This window comes from Motacilla alba, chromosome Z (genome assembly GCF_015832195.1).
Source record: "Motacilla alba alba isolate MOTALB_02 chromosome Z, Motacilla_alba_V1.0_pri, whole genome shotgun sequence".
Taxonomy (NCBI): Eukaryota; Metazoa; Chordata; class Aves; order Passeriformes; family Motacillidae; genus Motacilla; species Motacilla alba.
The window spans coordinates 50,060,314-50,082,711 of record NC_052046.1 but is presented as its reverse complement, the minus strand read 5'-3'; the positions used below and the strand labels follow the sequence as shown (position 1 = coordinate 50,082,711).

The 22,398-nt window shown below is 37.2% G+C and overlaps 1 protein-coding gene across 2 annotated transcripts in view; it reads left to right on the top strand.

Annotated features, from left to right (window-relative positions):
* DAPK1 (death associated protein kinase 1) overlaps window positions 1–22,398 on the top strand; it is an 86,813-nt gene that overhangs the window by 48,542 nt on the left and 15,873 nt on the right. For both annotated transcript variants that reach the window (XM_038125907.1, XM_038125908.1), the window contains 15 exons: window positions 4,493–4,631; window positions 6,490–6,619; window positions 6,902–6,950; window positions 7,092–7,118; window positions 7,543–7,695; window positions 7,837–7,882; window positions 9,551–9,640; window positions 10,045–10,137; window positions 11,738–11,857; window positions 12,945–13,043; window positions 13,850–13,948; window positions 15,107–15,205; window positions 16,586–16,783; window positions 17,776–17,973; window positions 20,920–21,018. In XM_038125907.1, the coding sequence (XP_037981835.1) occupies window positions 4,493–4,631; window positions 6,490–6,619; window positions 6,902–6,950; window positions 7,092–7,118; window positions 7,543–7,695; window positions 7,837–7,882; window positions 9,551–9,640; window positions 10,045–10,137; window positions 11,738–11,857; window positions 12,945–13,043; window positions 13,850–13,948; window positions 15,107–15,205; window positions 16,586–16,783; window positions 17,776–17,973; window positions 20,920–21,018 (1,639 nt within the window). The remainder of the gene's footprint in view (window positions 1–4,492; window positions 4,632–6,489; window positions 6,620–6,901; window positions 6,951–7,091; window positions 7,119–7,542; window positions 7,696–7,836; window positions 7,883–9,550; window positions 9,641–10,044; window positions 10,138–11,737; window positions 11,858–12,944; window positions 13,044–13,849; window positions 13,949–15,106; window positions 15,206–16,585; window positions 16,784–17,775; window positions 17,974–20,919; window positions 21,019–22,398) is intronic.

Genomic DNA, 22,398 nt, shown 5'->3' with positions numbered 1-22,398 from the left:
CTGTGTTATAACATGATCAATAATGCATTAGAATTAGAATTAAGATGTGACTGCCACAAAGCACAAACTCTTATTTTATTGAGCATGACATTTGAACACCATATTATGACTGCAAAATTATTACTAAATTTAAATGTAAACAGAATGGTTTTATACAGGAACATTAATGAATTAAAGATTTAAGGGAAAACAGTATGTGAAGGAGAACATGGAGGCTTTGCAGACATAAAGGAATGACTTGACTTGACTTGTAATTAAGTTTCTCTATTAATAGGTTGCTGTCCATCCTTTATGTACCGGCATTTTGACATTTAGAGTTGTCTTAGGGCACGGAAGAATTGATCAGGAAGCTGTCTGGTAATTCCTACCAGCAAACTGAGAAATTGACAGAGAAAACCTCTGTGCTTCTTGGGGATACCAGGTGGAGCTACTCCAAAGTCCTCTACAGGAAAATGTGCTTGGTGAACCTCTTGCCTCTGCTCCCTTCAGGAAGCATCTTTATCCAGTTGGTGGTTGGGGGCAGCAGTCTTTTAGATGTTGGTTTTGTGGGCCCCTCTGTAGAGGCCCAAAGGCAGGGTAGGAGCCAATTTGTGTGGCTTGGGAAACCCACACAATGGTCTGGTTTCTGTCAGATTTCAGCAGAGTGTTTGTGCATCAGCATCCCCAAAGCTGATTTAGAAACAAGGGCCCATTGTAATGGAGGTGGAAACAGTGTGCTTCTTGGAAGAAGATGATGTTCATAAAGACCAGTCAAAGGGGCTGATGGTTGAAATTACCTGTGCCACCTTCTTTAGATTAACCCTGGTTCTGTGTGTGAGATGAGATATCCACATTGGTGGAATAGGGCTCTCTCTTTGCCTTCTGGCTCTACTTTGAAGGTGACTGGTTTACAAAAACATGCAGTGTTTATGTATTGTGGGACTCTGTTACACTGGCTGAGGCACAGGACTAGACTCGACAACCCAATAGCATTTTAGGAGGCATGTGAAGGCTGCAATAGCTTATACAGCCAGTGTCTTTACTGGCTTCTTCTAACCAATTTCTTCATCTGTGATATCTGGAGGTCTAGTCAAGATCATCTAGTTATTCTACACATATAATCCACTTACAAAATCTGTGAGGACATTGCTGTAAATCTGAGGACATTGTATTTCAGTCAATTAACTGTGGAAATCAAACTTGTAAAGTATGTTGAGTGTAGACCTATATTAACCCTCCATGACTCAATTGAAGATTGCCATGCAGCGATACCATGGGTTTTTGTATGCCCATGGTAGTACAGCTTAACATCAGATATTCCTGAGTCAGCAAAAGGGTATGGAATAAGCAGTCCCCTGACAAACATGAAGAGGAAGCTGAAAAATGCAACCTCCCATAGGGACATGGGTCACTGCCTGACACGTGTGAGAAGAGTCTCGCTTTGGAGGTTGCCTGGTGCAGAGGGGCCTTTCTGGGAAGCCAGGCATTTCTGAGCTTCCAGGTGAAGTTCCTTATGCATGCTAGTATAACCTTTTACTCATCATTGCTATAAAAACCCTTTTCTCTCATGCTTTATGTCTCTACCATAAGTATGCAGCAGGAGCAGCTAGATGGGCACTGTGCTTGCCAGCTATGGCAGCACCCCAGGGTGCTTTCAGAGCTCGCCCCCACAGCTGAGGAGTTACCAGCAGGAGAATTCGCAACAGCCCCCTCTCTGAGGTGAACCCACACAGGATCTCCTCCTAGACATCAAGAGTGAGATGTGTAACATGAGGGGGCACACCAGAGTCCCACAGAACAGGGGTACAGCTGCTTCTGGAACAACACTTTGAGTGCATTACAGCTCGTCCCTCCTCACTCGCCTACTCGTTCAGCAAGGGCTGCCAAGTCACTTAGGGTAACAGTACTTAAGCATCAAAGAAGCACACAACAGATTGGGAAAATCTACCACTTTTGCTAATGAACTTTCAGTTTTAAAAAAGAAAAAAAAAACATTTCAAGCCTTTTACCTTCTCTGGCACTTGGTTTTGAGATTTGCAAGCACTAGGTATATCACTTGTGAAACACAGATAATGTTTTATTGCACACAATTATAAGGCTTATGGTGTGTCATTAAAGAAAGGTCACTACAATTAATCTGTGGTAAAGACAGAATAATAGTACTCAGCAGTATAGAATCAGAATAATTGCACATAAGAAGAAACTGACAAGGCTCTTTTCATTTAACACAAGTGCAGATATCTCAAAAAGTTGCAAACTTTAGGAATTAAATCTTTTTTTTGGGGGGGGTCTATAAGGAATATGTATGATAAGTGATAATCATAGATGACTATTAAGTTTCACAGACTGCCTGTCTTTAAAAGCCAAGGGGAGTTAAGAGCAAGCTTTGCCAGCCATGAAGCATAACACCACCTGTGTGACACTGTCTCAGTCTGTTTTAGACCGCAGGGTGGCCAGCACAGTGCTTGGAGAGGCCATTGCTGCAAATGCCTTCCTGAGTACTTGTCTTGTATTTGTGATGACTGAGGAATGGTTTAAGTACCAGCAGGAGCTTTTGCTATTTTGCAGGGTTTCCAGCTGCTTGAAAAGTGGGACCAGATGCAATCTTTTGGTGCAGTCTTACAAGCTCTTGCTCAGCTGAGGATCCATCTTCTCTGGTTCCCCAGACTGTGATAGCTAGCCTAGTGCCAAACCATGCTGAGTGCCTACATTTGATGGGTTTTGCTGTGACTGCTGCCACAGCTGCCCATGGCTGGGGTAGTAGCCACAGCGAGTCTGCCTGCTTCATGTGGCAAGACTGTGCTCCAGTTTACAGCCACTCATCAACTGCAGCCAACATCCACTTGTAAACATGTGGAAGTAAGCTTCATGTAATGCTAAGGCCTTTAGCCCAATAATTGGAAAGGAATGTCACCGTTCAGTGCAGTGCTGCAGAGATACAGACATTAGCCTGAAAATATTTTATTTTTTTTAAGTCAGAAGCAAACAAGGAGAGAATGTGCATTCTGAATGTGTCCATTCGGAAGACATTTTTGACCAGTCTCTGTAAAATAACAAGTTGCATTTAATCATTAGGAATTCCATTTTAATGTCTCTGCAAAAACAAAAAAAATCATTAAAATGACCTCTCATCCTTACAGTATATAATTCTTATCTTTTAATGGCATTTGGTTTCAATAATTGCTTTCATGCAGAAAATATTACAGCACAAATAATACTCAAAACAATACTCTCATTATTGTCTAGGCAGCTCAATGAAAGCTCCAAGAACTCATTAAAATACACTTTTCATGCAATTTGCATTACAATAATGCCGATTAAGCCCCTGAAAAAGTAGACATGATAAAGAAGTCAAATGTATTTCAAGAAATTTGCCCAAACTATTTACCTATTGTTATATGACAATTACCACCTTATGTTTCATAATCAGAGCTTTAAATCATGAACAGATTATTTTCTTTTCCTGCAGAAAAGCAATAAAAATTAGGGTGCACTTTCTGAATTTGTGTTATATCATTACAATGAAAAACACAGGAGATACTATGACCATTTTTGCTATCTCTAAGACTTTTCTAAGTAGTACCCTTGCTTTCACAGATGGGAAAAGTAGTTTGCCACAGTGGGCAGTCATGTGTCCTTCAGCTGAAATGTGTTTGTTATTTGGGAATAGCTGTAGTTCTATCACTTCAGTATCTCTTCATGCTGTTGACTGGGTTAAGAGCTGCTTGACTGAGCTGAGAAGAAGATCATCTTCTCTTTATTCCTCTCTCTCTCTCAAATGCAAATATCCAGATGTGCTTATGTACTCTGTCTTACCTCTTTTCTTTCTGCTATGGGGCTAGAATACTCGCTGGAAACAGTCTTAAGGACATTTCATTGTAGAAAAGGTTTCATCATGTTAGAGTACAAATACAATATAGGTGCTGTATGTAATGCAGTATTTCAAAAACAGAATCTATTTTAAAAAGTTGGATGCTCTAGGGAGTTTAGAAACTAAATAGTAGGACAGCTGCCAATAAATATTTCAAAATAAGATTCAATTTTTTTATTTTTCAATGAGGGTGTGGAAATATGGTGTTTTACTGATATGAGACAATTCATGGGGTTTTTTTCTAGATAATGTCATGTCCCATTGTGTTAGTATGTTTTGAGTCTTTTTACTTCATATTTAATTATATTCTTTTAAATGTGCATACAGAGAATAAGAGGCTTTTACTTCATTTAAATTTAAAAAGTGTCAACGATGTTTGTTTGGGTTTTTTAAACTTTTTTTGTCTGATAGTCTTTTTACTGTAAAAAGACTCTTTTTACTGTATTCTTTCCAGGGGAAGGAAAGAAGTTACTAACTCTTTTGGGTATTGAATGAAGTAATTTTCCATCATTTTTTCTGATACTTGAAACATTTAAAGCATCTGGATCCTTTTCAAGGTTTTCAAGGTTTGAGGACAGCTATACTAAAAGGAATCCACTGGTTAAAGCAAGCTTGTCAATAACTCTGCTTCTACTCTCCAAGTGTTGCAGGTGGGGAGCTCTTCGACTTCTTAGCTGAAAAAGAATCTCTCACGGAGGAGGAAGCCACAGAATTTCTCAAACAGATACTTAATGGTGTTCAGTATCTCCACTCTCTGCAAATTGCCCACTTTGATCTTAAGGTGTGTTGAACAGATAAAAACTTAAACTGTAATCAACATCCATTGAAGTCCTTTGTAATTCTAGCCACAAATCAGTCGTCATGAAGATCTTGGCCGCAGTTTTGTTTTGCTAGCTTATGTAGACAGGGGAAAGCTCAGCCATTGGAAAGAAGTTACTGAACTGTAAATAGTTCCCGTCTGGGAAATGTTTCTTCAGGGGAAATGGCACCTTCTGACAAAATTAAACCATTCTGAGAAAACAAACCTGAAATAAAAATGAGGACTATGATTTTTTTTAATGTGAATGGGATCTGGGTGAAACATTCTGACCTAGATGTCTTTTTCAACTGTCGGGGTTTTTTTAGGTGCTTAATTGAAACTGCACTGAGTTAAGTACAAGGATTTTTGTGGAGCAGGCAGCAGATTTCCACTTTTGTCTTTTTCCCTTTTTGTGGCTTTTTTGTTTGTTTTCAGAAAGGTTGTTAATTGCATCCTATTGCTAAAGCAGAGCTTTTTGTATCTAAACTCAGCAACTGCTTTTAAATGTTTCAATTTCAGCACATTTTCCCCAATGAGATTTTATTTTTCAAAGATAGACCACTAAACATTCCCTGAAGTCTCCTGAAGTGGGCAGCTATGTCTGTAAGAGAAAAAGGAGGCATGATTATTTCATTACAATTGAAATGTAGTTTTGAAAGGGGGATGAGGTAGGGAAGGGACTGAATTTCAGTGTAAGCATACCTTTCCCAGTTTCATCCTCATCACCTCAGTGATATTTGGTCTTTGTATGACAGTCAGCAAGAGAAAAAAATTGTAAAGCTAGAAAGGAATGTATTTCTTGGAGTATGAAATGTGATTTTTTGCAATGTGTTTGTAATTGAACAAGTCATCCTTGGATACCAAAGATTTGTGCATGAAAGCAGGCAGCAATGTGTAGACCAATAAAGTATGCAATAGAAATGCAGGGAGAAAATGAAAGAAAATTACATTTGCACATATCAGGTCCTGTGATTGGAAAAAAAAAGGTAAAAGAATGGTGATGATGAAGAGCTGTCCTTGATGACTCCAGAAGCCCTTAACACTCTGAACTGGATGGATGTAGCTACAGGACCTCTTCAGAGCACAGCAGTTTATGGACATAAGAGGACATGGTGACTAAGTAGCTGGTTCTGTATGTTCATTAAAGTGGTGCAGTGTATAAACAGCCCCCTTTGCTGATAATCCTGGCATTTCATCTTCTTTGTTCTGGCTTTGCAGATCTTTGGTGTGAAGTAATGTGAAGTCCATATTTCAAAATGAGCTAGAAAAGACAGGGGAACCTGCTCTTTTTCCTTTCTTTTAAGTATGTTGAGCCTTAAAAACTGGGAGCTGGACCACTCCAGGAATTTCCCTGGAAGATCCAAAGGCAACAAGATATACCTCCCTGATTGCTTATGTGGTATGAAAAAACCCCTTTCAGTCCCCCTTTCAGGGACTAATGTAAACCAAATCTAGTAACTAGTTTATAGGGGTTTTTTTTCCTGCAAACTCCCAGCAGCACTGGAATGGCTGTAGCACAGGGCCTGTGATCTTTGCTGGAGGACAGTGTGTTTCACTTAGGGTCAGTCCACAGGAAAACTGCAACTGTGGTATCTACAAGAAGTAAAATCTTGGCCTTGTGGAAATCATAGCGCTTCAACATCAACATGAAATCCTAATTTACTGTAGTTAATTTAAGCATATGTTAGATCATAATAGGAAAAGACAGGATTTTTCTGCCTAAAATAAAATTCAAGTGTCTAACAGAGGTAAAAAGGAATGTTCAGTGGTGAAGAACAATGGTCCACAGTTTGTACCTACATGTAATCTCTCTTTCTCTCTCCCTTCCTCCTTCTCAAAGCCTGAAAACATAATGTTGTTGGACAGGAATGTACCAAAGCCTCGAATCAAGATTATTGACTTTGGTTTAGCACACAAAATTGACTTTGGAAATGAATTCAAAAATATCTTCGGAACGCCAGAGTTTGTTGGTGAGAAAACTTGTTTCTTCAAACTATTATTTTTCAGTCTGTGAAACAGTATTTGTGGCTTATCTTGGCTTGGCTGATTTACAGACTATGAAATTTGTGTGTAATTTGTGACATTTTGAAATTTAAATGAGCAATTTGTAGCTTTTGATTTCAAATTAGACTTGCATTAAGGTGTTTTAATCTATCAGCATCTTAGCTTATTATCTCTGACATACATGGACTCAGAGTGAGACTTATACCTGTTCTTTGACTAGGTACTTACCTTGCTGCTTTTTCCTTTAGCTCCTGAAATAGTAAATTATGAGCCTCTTGGTCTTGAAGCAGATATGTGGTAAGTTATTGGATCTTACTTGAAATAAATCTCTCATGATTATGCTTACGTTCTAACCTTTTTTTTTCTCCTCTCTCTCTTTCCATCTATTTTTCTCTCCTCTCCCTCATCCTTTTTTTGTTTGTTTTTCCTTCAATCTAGGAGCATCGGTGTAATAACTTATATTCTGTAAGTACCAAAATCTATGGGTGTTTCTTGCAAATGCTGTTGTTTTTTAATTGTCATTCTATCCTCTGGGATGTCAGTGGTGTCTGTACAAATCAAACCATTCTGATTGCACATCATCATTTAAGTAGTATGATCTTAAAAGCAGTAGTATAATTATTGAAAGAATTGCTGTTAATCAGCATTGAATTATCATGGGAAACTGTCTTCAGATTTGTAGGTGACTTTTCTACAGCTATATCTTAATAGTATTCTTTGAAATTACAAGAAAGGTTTTTGCCCTGCTACATCAAATCTTCATGGAAGTAGATTTGCAGCCTTAAAACGGAAAAGAAAAATGGTCTCTTTCTACTGTTATTTGATCTCAGAGGGCTGAAGCAGCAGTGTTACAACACATACTGAGAGGAATGTTCTGTCTCTCTTGCAGTCTAAGTGGTGCATCTCCATTTCTTGGAGAAACCAAACAGGAAACACTGGCAAATGTGTCTGCTGTGAATTATGAATTTGAAGAAGAATTCTTCAGTAATACCAGTGCCCTAGCTAAAGACTTTATACGAAGACTTCTAGTCAAAGATCCAAAGTGAGTTGTTTTTCCTCTGTGTGGCACTTACATCTCTAGTATTTAAAATTACATGATATTTGGAGATGATAGTTTAATAAACATAAACCAGTATGTATTTTATTAATATCTGAAGCTGTTTTTTCTCTTATTCTCTTAAAGGAAGAGAATGACTATTCAAGACAGTTTGCTGCATCCTTGGATCAAGGTTAGCATGCCATTCATTCTCTGTTGTCCTATTTTTAATCATTCTTCATTTCATGGTTTTCAAGTTCCTTAACATGGAACATTTTCACAATTGTTTAATGTAACTTACTGTTTTGGAAAGCTGCCTGTATGAAAGCTAACACATGCAGAATATGGGCTGCATTAATATATGTTCTATGTGAGTTACCAGTAGGGAAGTAGCCCCCTGTGGGAATTAAAGTCATTGTCAGACAGAGAAGCTAATCTTCAAAGAGCACTGCACTGACAAACATACAGTCTCTGAATCCAGTCCAATTCACACTAATTTTTCTTCTTCTAATGCCCTTATTTAGACTGGGAAAAAATAGACTAGTAGTCTCTCTTCTGTCCTTCCCCTTAGACTGAAGAGAGCAGTTGATGTGGTGGTCCACTTCCTTCTTTAGTGTTTCAGTGTTTGGTTTGGATTTAGCTGTTGTGAAGCTGCTAGGTTGAGAGGGAGAAAATAGCACCTATCAATCTTCTTAATGTGTGTAGTACTACCTGGCCATTTATTGTTTTAATTCTGTATCACATTCTGATTGTGAATAGTAAACCCATTCAGTGCCATTGATTTCCCAGGATATGGGGATGCACAGTGGGTATTTGATCCCATTTGACTTCCCAGAAAATCAGTTAGCAGAATATTTACCTGTGCCACAATTGCTCCAGTTCGCAGTACAAGATCCGAGGGCAGGCATTTCTACACCAAAGTGCGAAACTACAAATTTGACCATGTTTTGCTGACTTTTTGCTGAGGTAATCTGATATAGTTGAAATGTGTAGATCATATTGACATGATTATTTTAAACCACTAAAGCAAGCATTGTGCAAGTTGGTCTCTCTTGGACCAAGTTCCACACTCGTACCAAGAGACAGGTTGTTTTTTACCCTATTACTTTGCTTTATAACTTAACTTTCCAGGCATGTGATTCCCACTCCACTGGTCATATCCTCTTTTCCCCTTTCCCACCTCCATCTTTCCCTGCGTTTCCATGGAAGGGAAGGTTGAAACTAGTTCCCTTCCAACCCAAGCCTTTCCATGATTGATTGATATATATATCTCCGTAAAAATTACTTCAAGAATGTGCTCATAAAATGTAAAATTTGGTGTACTCCACTAGTCATTGGTGCTTAGTATTAGCCCATGAAAAATTTGAAAGGATGAGGGCTTAGAGCTTGCTGCAGTGGTAGGTGGGATATGATTTTGTTTGGGAAGGGAGTAATTTTTCAGCAATGTCCAGGTGATTACACTGAGACTGTAACAAAGATTGACTGCTTTTAAAATCAGTCAGGAAATCTTCCCAGAAGACAGGATTTATCTTGGCAATCAAATGCCTCTATCAGAGAGGGAGGTGAAGGACAAGGCTGAATGTTCTGATGTTTGAAGGGGTTTTTTGTTTAAAATGAAAAAGCACATTTTAGTATTGCATTCTTAGGTCTGGATTTCCCTTACAGCATTTTCTTAAGAAATTCTATCTCTATGCCAGACTAGACTCTGGATATTAAAATTATGTGCTTACAATTACTTCATTACTACAGTATGATTGGAGTACTACTATAATGTAAGTGGAAATCATCACTGAGGGACAGAGACTTACATGCAGAAATTATGGAATTTTTTAGAACATCTTTATTTTCCCTTTGCCCACAGCCGAAAGACACTCAGCAAGCACTCAGCAGAAAAGCTTCTGCAGTGAATATGGAGAAATTCAAGAAGTTTGCAGCACGACGAAAATGGAAAGTAAGTCATTCAATAGCACATCAAATGTTGGTGACATAAAAATGCAGTAGAATATTGCCTGTTCCCGGGAAAGGTCAGCACATTTAAGAGTGGAAAAGAAGGAAGAAGAAACATGTTCTTCTGACACTGGGAATAAATCAAGTGCTTGAGTATGGTAGTATGAGAGAAGACGTCTTTGTCAGTGATCTGCATCCAAATGCTTGTGTGTGGTTTGTTTGCTTTGTGCTTCTGCTGGATTATAAATAACAAAAGTTAAGGTCTCAAATTCAATATAAAAAGCAGATGGGATGTTGAAGTCAAACTTCAGTTTGTTTTACTAAGTCCTTTAAAATCTCTGCAATATCATCCTATCAGAATTTTCTCATTTTTTTACATATAGCTTTGTTCTTATTATTTTTATAAAGCAATCAGTGCGCTTAATATCCTTGTGCCAAAGATTATCAAGATCTTTCTTGTCCAGAAGTAGCATGAGTGTCGCTAGAAGTGATGATACTCTGGTAAGTCTGCTCTTATATATTTAGAATGTTTTATCACATATGAAATTTGTCAGTTTCTAACTAACAGAAATATTAGTCTCTTGAAAATTTGCATAATTAACTAATCTCATAAGTAGGAAGAAATAGATTTTCAGGTTACAAAGGTCAGTTATCCATAGTTTGATCTTCTGCATCTTGAAACCTTCGTATTTAACTGACAGTGTTGAGGCTGATACCTGGTGTCAAAAATTCATTTCTTGGTTTTGAAACTTGATTCATGAGTATTTTTTTGTACTGTAACAATTATATGGGGAAAAAGTGTCATCTGAATTTTACTCATCATTTACATCATCATTTTGTAGACTAAAATAATATTCCTTTTTTTTTTCCCAGCAAATATTCAAACTCATTGAGACCATTTTAAATCCAATGAATGCTAGGCAGCAGTGTCACAACAAGCAGTTATTTAAGGAGGAAACTTTAGAGTTGGCCAGTATTCAGTTTGTGGTATTAGATATGACTAGAGTTGCAGTTAGGAGCAATTGCTGTATGTTTTGTAATTACAGATGCTTGTAAATCCAAAAGCATTCTTCTTTGGTTACTCTACAAGTTTTAATATACACTTCACAATAATATACACTTCGTGATCAGCAAGGAATGTGTGTTAATATGTTTAGAGCTAAGGAATATCATCTTTTCTGTGCATTAATAGGATCAAACTTCAAAAATTCTGCAAAGCCCTTTTCATGCACACTATCTTCCCCATATCCCTCCTGTGCAACTCTATGCTCAAGTTTCCACTTTTTCTCCTCTTATCTTTCGGCTTCTGTGCTCTTTGTTCTCCTCATGCTCTCCTTTTCCTACCCACCCTCCCCCCCCACTTCAGCTATCTGTATGCCTTTAAACACTGGATCAGCTTTTCACACCTGTGTTCCAGCAGAAAGGATTATAGCCCAATGTTAGTGTCCTAAAAAATCTGAAACCTCAGGAGAGAGGAGGTAAGAGCAATCCAAATAATGGGCTCTGTGAATTTCAGCTCTTTGAAATTCTAGTGCAGAGGAGAAAAATAAAGTTACACCTGCAGAGGTATCTAGGCTTATTACTTACGTTCTAGATTTTTAACTGATCCATTTGAACAGATGAAAGATTGGACCAAAGCACCTCTCTTGTGGATGGCACCTCTGGCAAATACCAGAGGTGCTGGTATTAATGCACCTCTTGGGTTTTTTCATCGTCGCATGTATGCATGGAATAATTTAATTTTATGCAAGTATTGCTTCAATTGAAATCTATCATCTACTTTTCCTTTGAGGAAAAAAAAATACACCTAATTAAAGAAATCTATGTGGAATCTCAGTGAGCAACAGGTTTGTGTGTGATGAAGAGGGAAGCATATTTTACTAGAAAACATGTCAGGGGGTTTGGTGTGGGTTTTCAAATAACATGAATACATGCTAGCCATATGTTTCATGAAAGATTACAACTTGCAGCTGAAGCACTCTTTTATAAAAAATACTTTAAAAAATTTAGGTTTTAAAGTTTTTTGATGCCTTGGCAGCTTTTTAGATATGGATTTTTATTTAAAGCTAACAATTCTTCTTCTTTCACATTTAATTGCAAGGATGAGGAAGATTCTTTTGTGATGAAAGCTATTATTCATGCCATCAATGATGACAATGTTCCTGGATTACAGCACCTTCTGGGATCTCTGACAAATTACGATGTCAATCAACCCAACAAGGTAGTGTGGGTCTGCTTTGAGGTGTGAGGTGTGTGGGAGACTAGCTACCACCCTGTTGAATAGAGCAGTGTGGTTGTAAAATAGAAATGTAACACCTGAAATGAAAAGGCAGGGGAATGGGAAGAAGTTCTGACTTTTTTCTAGGAGAAATTTTCATGTGCTTTGTGTTCAGTCTTCTCAAGATACATTAAAATGGAGCCCAAATGAACCCAAATTTTTTTTTGCCTAGGCATTTCAGAAGTGTAACGCAAATCTATGGTCAGGAACTCTGGTGTATCAAATATCTGCCTTCACTCTTGGTGGCAGTTGCTGTTTCTTGTGGCCAGTGAAGATGGCAGAATACCTAAGAATAACCAGACTGCTAAAACTGACTTTGCAAAGCATTGTTAGAAACAGAAGTTGCAAACTGTAGCAGTGGGTTATGTGAACAGGTTAGATGGTGGTGTTCACTTTCAGTAATGAAATTGCTTGTCCACTGCAGTACTTCAATGCATCAACAACATCTAGGACAGTGAAATGGGACTGCCCAATAAAACAAAATATACAGTGATTTCTTAAATGGTTCAAGACCAGGCCATACATTTTGCATGGTTTAGTGACCTTCATTCCAAAGTTCTTTCAGAAATATGAAGAGCAGCATAGAAGTAAAATGTTATTTTACTGTGATGGATCTTGAACCATTTAAGAAATTACTGGGTCTTTTTTTGTTTTCATCCATGGTCCCATTTCACTTTCCTAGATGTTGCCTATGGCTTGTGTCTGAGGTGGTGTGGTAGCTGCAAACAAATTGCAAAGGGGAATGTTCTTGCCAAACAAGGCTAATAGTAAGAGCTTAACATTGATATTCCTTATTTAAAATGCATAAATGTGCTGTGTGATATATCATTAATTCATCTCAAAAATATGGAGAATTGCTGTGCAATAAATTTTTTTGAACAAAGGGATAAATTATTTCCATACACTGTTTCTGTAGACTTAATTTGAAAGTGGAAATCTGAAATGATGTTCAATGCATGCCTTCTATTCCACTGTTTCCTTAATCCTTCACTAATTAATTATATCATTCTTGCTTGTATTTCATTGTTAGCATGGAACACCTCCACTACTGATTGCTGCTGGCTGTGGAAACATTCAGATGCTTCAGTTGCTTTTAAAGCGTGGATCTCGTATTGATGTTCAAGATAAGGTTGGGGTTCTGCTTTTCAACTGCTCTTTATAAGTTTTTTAGTACAGTTAGCAGGAGACAAACAGTTCAGACCAAGTGGTATTGGAAATTTAAAACTCTGAGCTGTAGGTCCTGTTTTCGGTCTTCACAGCAAAAAACGTAAGGCCAAGTTTTTAGAAATGTCATTTGTTACTAATACATATAATCTGATTTTCATCACTTTATTAGCTGAAATAATTTGAATGATACTAATATTATAATGTAGTTCATGCTTACAAAACCACCTCAATTAGTTCAAATTAGTGATTTCCCCAAAATATAATGGTGAACTTTATTTAATATAGAATGACAAATTAATATTTTAGCCGTGGGGAATACACCAACTAAAATTCATATTTGATGGAGGATATGCTTCACAATAAGGTTTTTTTCCCCAGTGTGCTGTAACAATTCATTTAAAGCAAGCTTGAAGAACTGTCTGCTTCTCCATCTGATAGATGGTAAAGCAAGCAGAAGAAAGGTTTTTATCTCATGACTGTTCTCTCAAAAGAACTCCCTAACAAGGGAGAAGAGGATTATCCTTGCAAACAGTTAGTAATCCTGTTAATCATCCTTGCATAGAGAGGTTTTTGTTGTCACTGTTGGTATGTAGTGTTGTTGAATCAATTTGAATTTTTTCTTTTTCTTTAAAGTGAATGTGTTCATATAAGCTTGAATTGCTTTTCAGTGTGTCTGTGTGCAACTAAGGGCACATGTACCTCAGTTGAAAATCTAGAATTAGGATTTCAACTTGATCAATAACATCTGAAATGAATTTTTTTTGACAGGCTGGATCTAATGCAATCTATTGGGCTTCTCGACATGGACACGTGGAAACACTGAAATTTCTCAGTGAAAATGAATGTCCTTTGGATATTAAGGATAAGGTAAGAAAATAACTCCTTTTTTACACAGAGGGCCACTTCCTATATCTTAGCAAAAAAAGAGGTCTTTCAATTGAAATGGTTTCAGCTGTGCATAATTCCAAGAATTTAACTGGCTCTTTTAGTGTGGTTTTCTGAGTTGACACATAGGGCTGTGATAACAGAGCTTTAAAGTAGCTGGATGTACTGATTATTTTTCTGACAAATGTTAGCCAAGTGTGCATATTAAATGTGGTGAGTACATGGTAGGTAGGTGGGGAAGTACAAACCTAAATTAATTTTCACTTGAAGACTTGATTTCTCATTGGAACTCAGAGTGAAATCGTGATTTGGTTTTTCATTCCACTTGATTGAAAATCACTTTTGTCTGACAAGTAAATTTGACTGTTATTAAGTTGAGTATAATGAAGCCTAACAATTTATAGCTGATGAGCTCTTACCTTGTCTTTGGAAGTGTTATTTGAGAAACATATGCCCTAGAAACTAGTTGCTGTTAAATTTTTATACCATAGCAATGATTTTATACTAGCCAAAGCTCTAGTACAGAAGGAATTATACTTGTGAAACACAGTTTACTTTGTTGAGGGAACTAATGCAAGGCAAGGTACATTAGGAAAATTGTTGTTTGACTCCTGATAAGGCTACTAGGAAAGAGGTTACTTACTTAATAAAAATACAGTTCCTGATTTATATAATTTCAAAAAAGATAGTGTTGCAAATAGTTAGGCATAGTGACAAAAATGCACCAGATGTACAAATGTGTTAGGCCAGCTCCTTACTTTTGAATAAACAGGGCAGGGGGGAGCATGTGGAAATACTATGAATAGAAATTACATCTGTTTCAACACAATTGCACACACAGCTTCCTCCTCATATTCCTCAGAAAGCCCATCGTGTCTGTGATCTGGAACAAATAAAGTGGAAAAATAAGTTCTGGAAAAAGAAAGCCTTTGAAGAAATAAGCTACCTGCCAGGTGGTGGTGTGTCTGTCACGTACAATCAGCTAGTAAGCTCTGCTGATGGAGCTGTGTGGCTGGGCAGCAGAGAGGGGGAAGTATCCCGTGCAGGATTCAGGGCATTCAGGCTGTACATGGTGTACAGGCAGTGTATATCATGGTGTGACACAGGAAATTACATTGGCATGTTCTCCTGTAATTGCAGTCCGGGGAGACCGCTCTCCACGTGGCAGCTCGGTATGGGCATGTGGATGTGGTTCAGTTTCTCTGTAGCATTGGATCCAATCCAAACTTTCAAGACAAGGTGAGTCATGAACACTCTCTGCATTTTTTTCAACAAATAAGGATTTATATAAGTGGTCAACACTTCAAGTCTCGCTTTTAGCATGTTTGCAAACCAGAATTATGGAAGTTTTGGTAGCTCTTAATAAATAGATAAAGATTATCTGAAAAGCTTAGAGAACCAATGAGTGCTATAAAACACAGATTCTCTCAGAAATGAAAGCTTCATGGAGAAACAACTCTGTGAATGTGTGGGTGGTGGTGTGTATTCTTTGACTTCAGCTGAAGATTTTTATTAATTTTTGCCTTGAATTTTACTTGGTTTTAGCAGTCATAGGATTTTTCTGTAGCATCAAGGACTCATTTTTGAAAATGAGAGGAGGGTTTCCTTAGAGGTCTGAACTCTTGCAAGAAAACAAGAAGAAAAGGCATAATAGAAAAAGAAAATCTGTTTGCCACAGATTTGGCTCTGTATGTGTGAGTTCCACAAGGCTCCCCAAGTGCTGCATCCTATAGGACTTCCTTTTCATTGTTTAAGGAGCCCTAGGCTGAGGGAGAACAGGACATGGTCTTTTTCTGTTTCTTGACACTCAGATTTTTACAGAAACCTTGAATACAATCCAAGTCCTTTACTATTATCAGCCTCAATTGTCCCTTTTTTGATATTTGTCAGGTACAGAAAGGCTAACCCATTTCTTAGGATCTGATAGAGCTTTTAGTGGTTTTTAATTCTCCCTGCTTTTTCAGTAAGCTGATTTCAGTATATTTTTGTGAAACATCTGAGGTTCTTAATGGTGTTCCATGTAAATGCTCTGACGTACTATGAATTGAAGTTGAATATTTTGAAGTTTCCTGGGTTCAAGCAAAAAGCAAATTAGTAATTCAGTCAGAACTTAACTCCAAATGCAGTCAGTTTAAAAGGCATGTTGTGATGTGTCTTTAAAGGACTTGAGTTTTTAAGTGTCTTTGCTCCTAGAACATTGGGATCTGCTTTCTCAACACGGTAAGTAGAGTGACCTGCCTCAAACTACAGGTCTAGTGGGATTTGCATCTTTGTGGTGATCGATCTGTTGTAGACACTAGATTATTCACAGCACACAGGATGTAGAAGTTGTTTGTGAACAAGGGTCTGTTTTCAAGTGAGAGAATCAAAACAGAGAACCTCAGGAACAAGGATAGATTCAAAATAGTATTGCTGACATACAAGGTACCATAATCACTTGTATGTCAGTTGAAGTTAATTTTAGAATGTCAGCATTAGAAATTGCAACATCTTTTTATAGGACTTACTTAGTAGACTGTCTTTTCTTTTTTGTAACATTTTTTTTTGTATTTTTAAGCTGGGGAGCTGTTCTTTCTAAAGTTTGGTTCAGTACTGTTTTTTGATTTTTGATGTTGATAGGAAGAAGAAACCCCACTGCATTGTGCTGCTTGGCATGGCTACTACTCTGTTGCCAAAGCACTCTGTGAAGCAGGTTGCAATGTGAACGTTAAAAACAAAGAAGGGGAGACCCCACTCCTGACAGCATCTGCTAGGGGTTACCATGATATTGTGGAATGCTTGGCAAAACACAGGGCTGACCTTCACGCAACAGACAAGGTTAGTTATGTCTGGAAATCACAGGGCTGTGTCTCTCAATTGTTTCATTTGAGTGCTGCAAGTCAGCATTGTTTCCACTATGTGAATTTTTGTAGCAGTTAACACTGGGCCTATTGATGGCTGAAGTAGTCTTTATGGTTGTCCACTGATCATTATTATTCCATGATTGGGTTTTTGCTGATCTATCATCTCCTTATCATTTATCACCTCATGAGTAACCCTCTTTGAAAAATTGCAGGAACATTAGGTTCTGTAATTGGCAACAAACTGTTAACTTCAGAGAAAAAGATGGATTTGCTGTTGGCCTTTGATTACTCTGGGTTGGATAAATCATATCCATTTCAATAAGAACTATTTAAAATTTTGACTGTATTTGTTTCAGAATCAATTTTTGTCTTTCATGATGTAATCCAAATAAATAAATTTGGAATATAATTGCTTGTATTTTTGCTATGGCTGGCTTTTTAGCTTCCTTTATTAGTAATGTTAAATAAATAGTTATTAAAGTAAGTTCAGAAGAAAGTTTCTAATGATTTCTAAAGCTTCTAAAAGAATTAAATTGTTTTTTCTAGTTACATTGTCTCTTTAAGTTGTTCCACATAGAGAAAGCTCTGTCTTTAAAGTTACTGATCAGAGGGCAGATTGCATGACTTTTGCAACTTCTGTCTAGTAAACACTAGAGTTTACAATATTGAGCTTGTTACTGTTCATCACTCTCCTCCCTCCAAGGAAAGCTATTAGAAGAGAATGTCCATTTGTATTTCATCTGTTCCACTGCAAAGACCAGTGGCCTAAGAGAAATTTGCTTTCATCTCATGACTTATTTATTCAGAAGATTGGTGCGTCTCCCTGCCTCCACCTTCAAATTAAAAACCACTGTGATTATTGAGGCAAGGAGATGCACCCTGTTACTTGAAATGGTTGTGACTTTACTAAATGTTTTGATTTTTAGTATTATTTGATCTCACTTACTAGCTGTTTCTTTATTTCAGGATGGTCATATAGCCCTGCATCTTGCTGTAAGAAGATGTCAAATAGAAGTAGTTAAAACTCTCATTAGTCAAGGATGTTTTGTAGATTTCCAAGACAGACATGGCAACACTCCCTTACATGTGGCCTGCAAAGATGGGAATGTGCCTATTGTGATGGCACTCTGTGAAGCAAGTTGTAGTTTGGATGTCACTAATAAGGTAAATGGAGGAATATGGATGCTGAAATACATTGTTTATTAGCTCACCTGTTGCATTAGGTGAACTTTTCAAGTTCTCAGATATGAAAAAGTCTTTTCCTTGAATTTTCTTTCTCTGAAAGTGGCCAAATGCAAAGTATTAAATGACTCACCTCACAAATTTACCAAAATTTGTTTCAATTGAATAGATCATTAAATATCCATAAAGAAAAAGCTCAGGTGAATTATCAGTGTTTTGCCAACCTTCTTCCCTAGCCATTTAGTTTTGTGTTGTGCAGAAGAACAGACGAAATGCAATGCAGCTGGCTTTGATTTAATATGTAACATTAACTTATACACAGAATTGAAGACTGGTATATTTTCTGCAACAATGTTGTAACTCTAAAAATGGTGATTGCAATGGTTATTGGTAGATTAATGCCAGCTAAAAATGCAAACAATCTGTAATTGGTTCCAAAAAGAATATTTAATTACCTGCCCCTTAATTTCGAGACACTATTGCCTTTTATGTTGCTTCTGTTGTGCTCATGCTGCAGTGTATGGGATAACTAAACACAATGCTTTACATTCTTTATATTATAATTTATATTATGTCTTTTATCCTGGAGGTCTTTAAGGGAAAAGTGAGCTGTTTTAGGAAACTTTCTTTATATATTTTGAGTAGGTCAAGGTCAGTCACTGAACTCTGCTGATAGGCTGTGGTGCTTATGGCTTGATATTTAGCTCTGAAAGTCTTTCTCTGCCCTATTTAAATTTTATATGTACTACAAAGTTTAAAAGTTACTTATAGGAATCTTTATGTTGCTATCTGCAATTTCTTTGATTCGGGTATTTTAGCTTCTTCGTGTTTTTCCCTAGTTAACACTTCTATTTATTACTGATGCACTTACATTGTATTGGCCAGATAACAGCCAAAGAAAATTATCGGGTTTTTTGAGAATTGTCTGTGCAATCACTTTTGGTTTCAACAATTAAAATCATCAGCTGTCTAATGAAAAAAGTTAAAACAATGAGCTCCCCAGTCCCACTTCTCAGCTCAAATCTGATTGACAAGGCAATTAAATCCAAATCCACAGATAAGAGCACATTTTAGAGAAGTCGAGTTAATGGACCACGAGGCTGTTGTCCTGTTTGCTAATGGAGAGTGCTGAGCTGGGATCAACCCGGCATGCTGTGGAAAAAATAATTAGCCTTCAAATTTTCAGTGGCTGTGGGATCCTGGCTGCAGAAGCTGTGGTTGTATTTATTCTTCTGCTGTTATTCTTTTAAGAGTAATATATTCTGGACAGATTTTTAAAGTGCCCTTTATTTGAAATAGGGAGTTTGAGTGTTATTAAACAGAGAATATTAATTTCTACTTCTCCTCTTCAGGAGCAAACCCTGTATTAACAGGGAATTAACAAAATGAACTTCTGTCCTTGGTCCAAACATTTGGCTTTGTCCCACATGTATGTAATACTGATTGAAGGCACTGTTTGTTTCTTTAGGAGATTCAGTACAGCAGAACATCACATGCATTTAGAATCATAGAATCACAGAATTCATTTAAGCTGAAAACTAACTGTAGTATCAGAGTCTAACTATTAACCGAGCACTGCCAACCTGACCACTAAACTATGTCCCTAAGTCTCACATCTGTATTACTTAAATACCTCCAGGAATGGTGACTCCATCACTTCCCTAAGCAGCCCATTCCAGTGCTTGACAACCCTTATATTGAAGAAATTTTTCCTGATAGCCCATCTAAATCTCCTCTGGCACAACTTGAGGCCATTTCCTGTAGTCCTGTCACTTGTTTCATGGCACAAGAAAACCAACACCCACCTCACTACACCCTACTTTTAGGCTGTTGTGGAGAGTGACAAGGCCTCCCTTGAGCATCCTTTTCTCAGGGCTAAACAATGCCATCTACATCAGCAGCTTCTCACAGGACTTGTGCTCCAGACCTTTCACCAGCTTCATTCTTTTTTTCTGGCCATGGCCCAGCACCTCAATGTCCTTCTTGTCATGAGGAGCGAAAAACTGTACACGGGATTTGAGGTGTGGCCTGACCAGTGCTGAGCACAAGGGGACAATCATTGCCCTGGTCTCACAGGACAAACTGTTTGTAATACAAGCAGGATGCTACTTGAGTTGAGGTGTAGGGTCTGGAGGAGCCTGAGCATCTTTTCAGATTCCAGTTGTCAGAAAGCTGGCTTTGCTCTCAAATACTTCTTTCAGTAAATATTATAAGTTTGTTTCTGATTGTAGACAGGAAGAACAGTATTGAAAGCATAAACATGTGAAGTAATAGTAGGCTACCAGCAGAGGATAAATGGTAGTTTTTGTAACAGTAGCTCTGAACATGCAAAACCAGAAGTGGGTGTCATGAAGACCTGTTGTAAGTGAAGAGATTCATGGAAAAAAGAAAAAATTGGATAAGCAATACTTTACAGCTCTTTCCCTCTCCACTGAAAAAATTATGTTATTTCATGCTGACTTCTTTCATTCATTCCTTTTATTTCTTTGGGTGAAAGGGGGAGATATTTAATCTTCAGTAGTATTTGGGTTGAAGTCAAACCCAGAGTTCTAAAGGTTATGGAAGTAGTGCTGTTTAAGTGGTTAATATTTAATTAAGTAAAAAGGCAATTAATTTTTTTGGAATTAAACAACATTATCAAATATAGCAAAAAAAAAAAAAACCTCTAAAGGATTCCTCCACAGTTATGAAGGATTTACCTAGAAAATTGTTTCCCCATTTTTTTAAATAGTCATCCAGCCTTTGTTTTTAATTGCACTTTTGGCAGTTGTGCTTAAGCTGCAATCAAAAGTACTTTTTCTTGCAGTTTTTGCAAAACCTGTCCTGTGTATCAGTATGTATAATATTGATTGTTACACATAACTGATTGTTGCACATAAAATTTGAAGTTCTTTGACTAGTGTAGTGACACTTCTTTCCTCATGTTAGTATGGAAGAACACCTTTACACCTGGCAGCAAACAATGGCATTCTTGATGTTGTCCGGTTCCTTTGCCTGACCGGTGCCAATGTAGAAGCATTAACCTCTGTAAGTATTGAGAGATGCTGTTCTTCTTTTATGCATGATAGTTGAAACTAATAGACCGGTGTAAGAAAAGGACATCATATTTTGAAATTAAAAAAAAAGGCTATTGTATGTTATACAGCATGAGTTTTGTTCTATCTCTCTCATCTACTTGTTCCCTTCTTGCAACTGAATTTGGAACTGATCATGGTACAGTACAGCTACCACTTTGCCTACCCCTAATAATTTCTTCATCTAAGAATTACTTGTATCATTGTGTTTTCTATAAGTTTTGATTCACTTCATTAAGATGTACATCATTTCACATTTGATAAACATACAAATGCATTGTGTGTATCTTAAATATTTTTCTTGTTTTAAGGGGGTTGCAAAGTTCTAGTTTTATGGTGGGAGATGTGTGGTTGCATGGATGAGTGAACTAGTGTGAGAGTATTCTTGTAAATGAAATCATTCATGTCAAATCAGCCAGCATCATTGCTTCCAGTTAGTAACACAGAAGGCATTTTTCATTCTCAGTAAGGTGAGAAACATCCTCCTATCGACATATCCACAGCAGGAATGAAGTGTCCTTTGTCAAATGCGTGATAAATTATAGACATCACACACACCATTAAGTGTGTTTTGAACAAACTAACCATGTTTTGTACTCAGATCCAGCAGATCATTTTATATTTCTACTTACTGTAACCAGTGTATTCTGCTTAGAAATAACTACTACTCTGTATGAGGAAGACATGTTGTCATTAGATTTTAGTTGACTCCACATTTTTCAGAGTTCTTTTCCTAACAAATTTTGCCTGAGATGGCTGAAATGGAGGGGAAAAAAGAGAAAACTTCTTTATCATTTGCTTTACCCATTTGGTACAAAATAATAATATTTGGGGATTTTTCCTCTAGATTTAGCACTGCAGCTTTTTCTTTTAAGCATAGATCTTATGTAGTAGGAGAATGTCAATAAACTTGGAATTGTGGCTTAAACAATTTTAGGACTAAATAATTACTTTTTGATAACTATTGGATTGTATATTGCCTCGTTCCCCATTAATAATAGTGAAATGTGCATGCAGTGGACTTGGAAGGATGCTCTACAACATTTCCTTTATCATCTGTTTTTGTCTTTTTTGTTTGTTACATCCCATTGTGTATATGTATTTGCACTACAAGTATGTATCTACTACGTACTGCAGAGATGAGATAAAATAAAAGGGTGACGGGGGAATTCTTGAGCTATTGCACTTCACTTATGTCACGACAGCTGTATTGGTATAATTGCCTGTGTGGACACTGTCCTTCCAAGATGAAAGTACATTTTGTCTCTCCAGTTTAGGTCAGTTTGAAGAACATAATAAAATAAATAGTGCTGATATTAAATCTAGCAAGAGC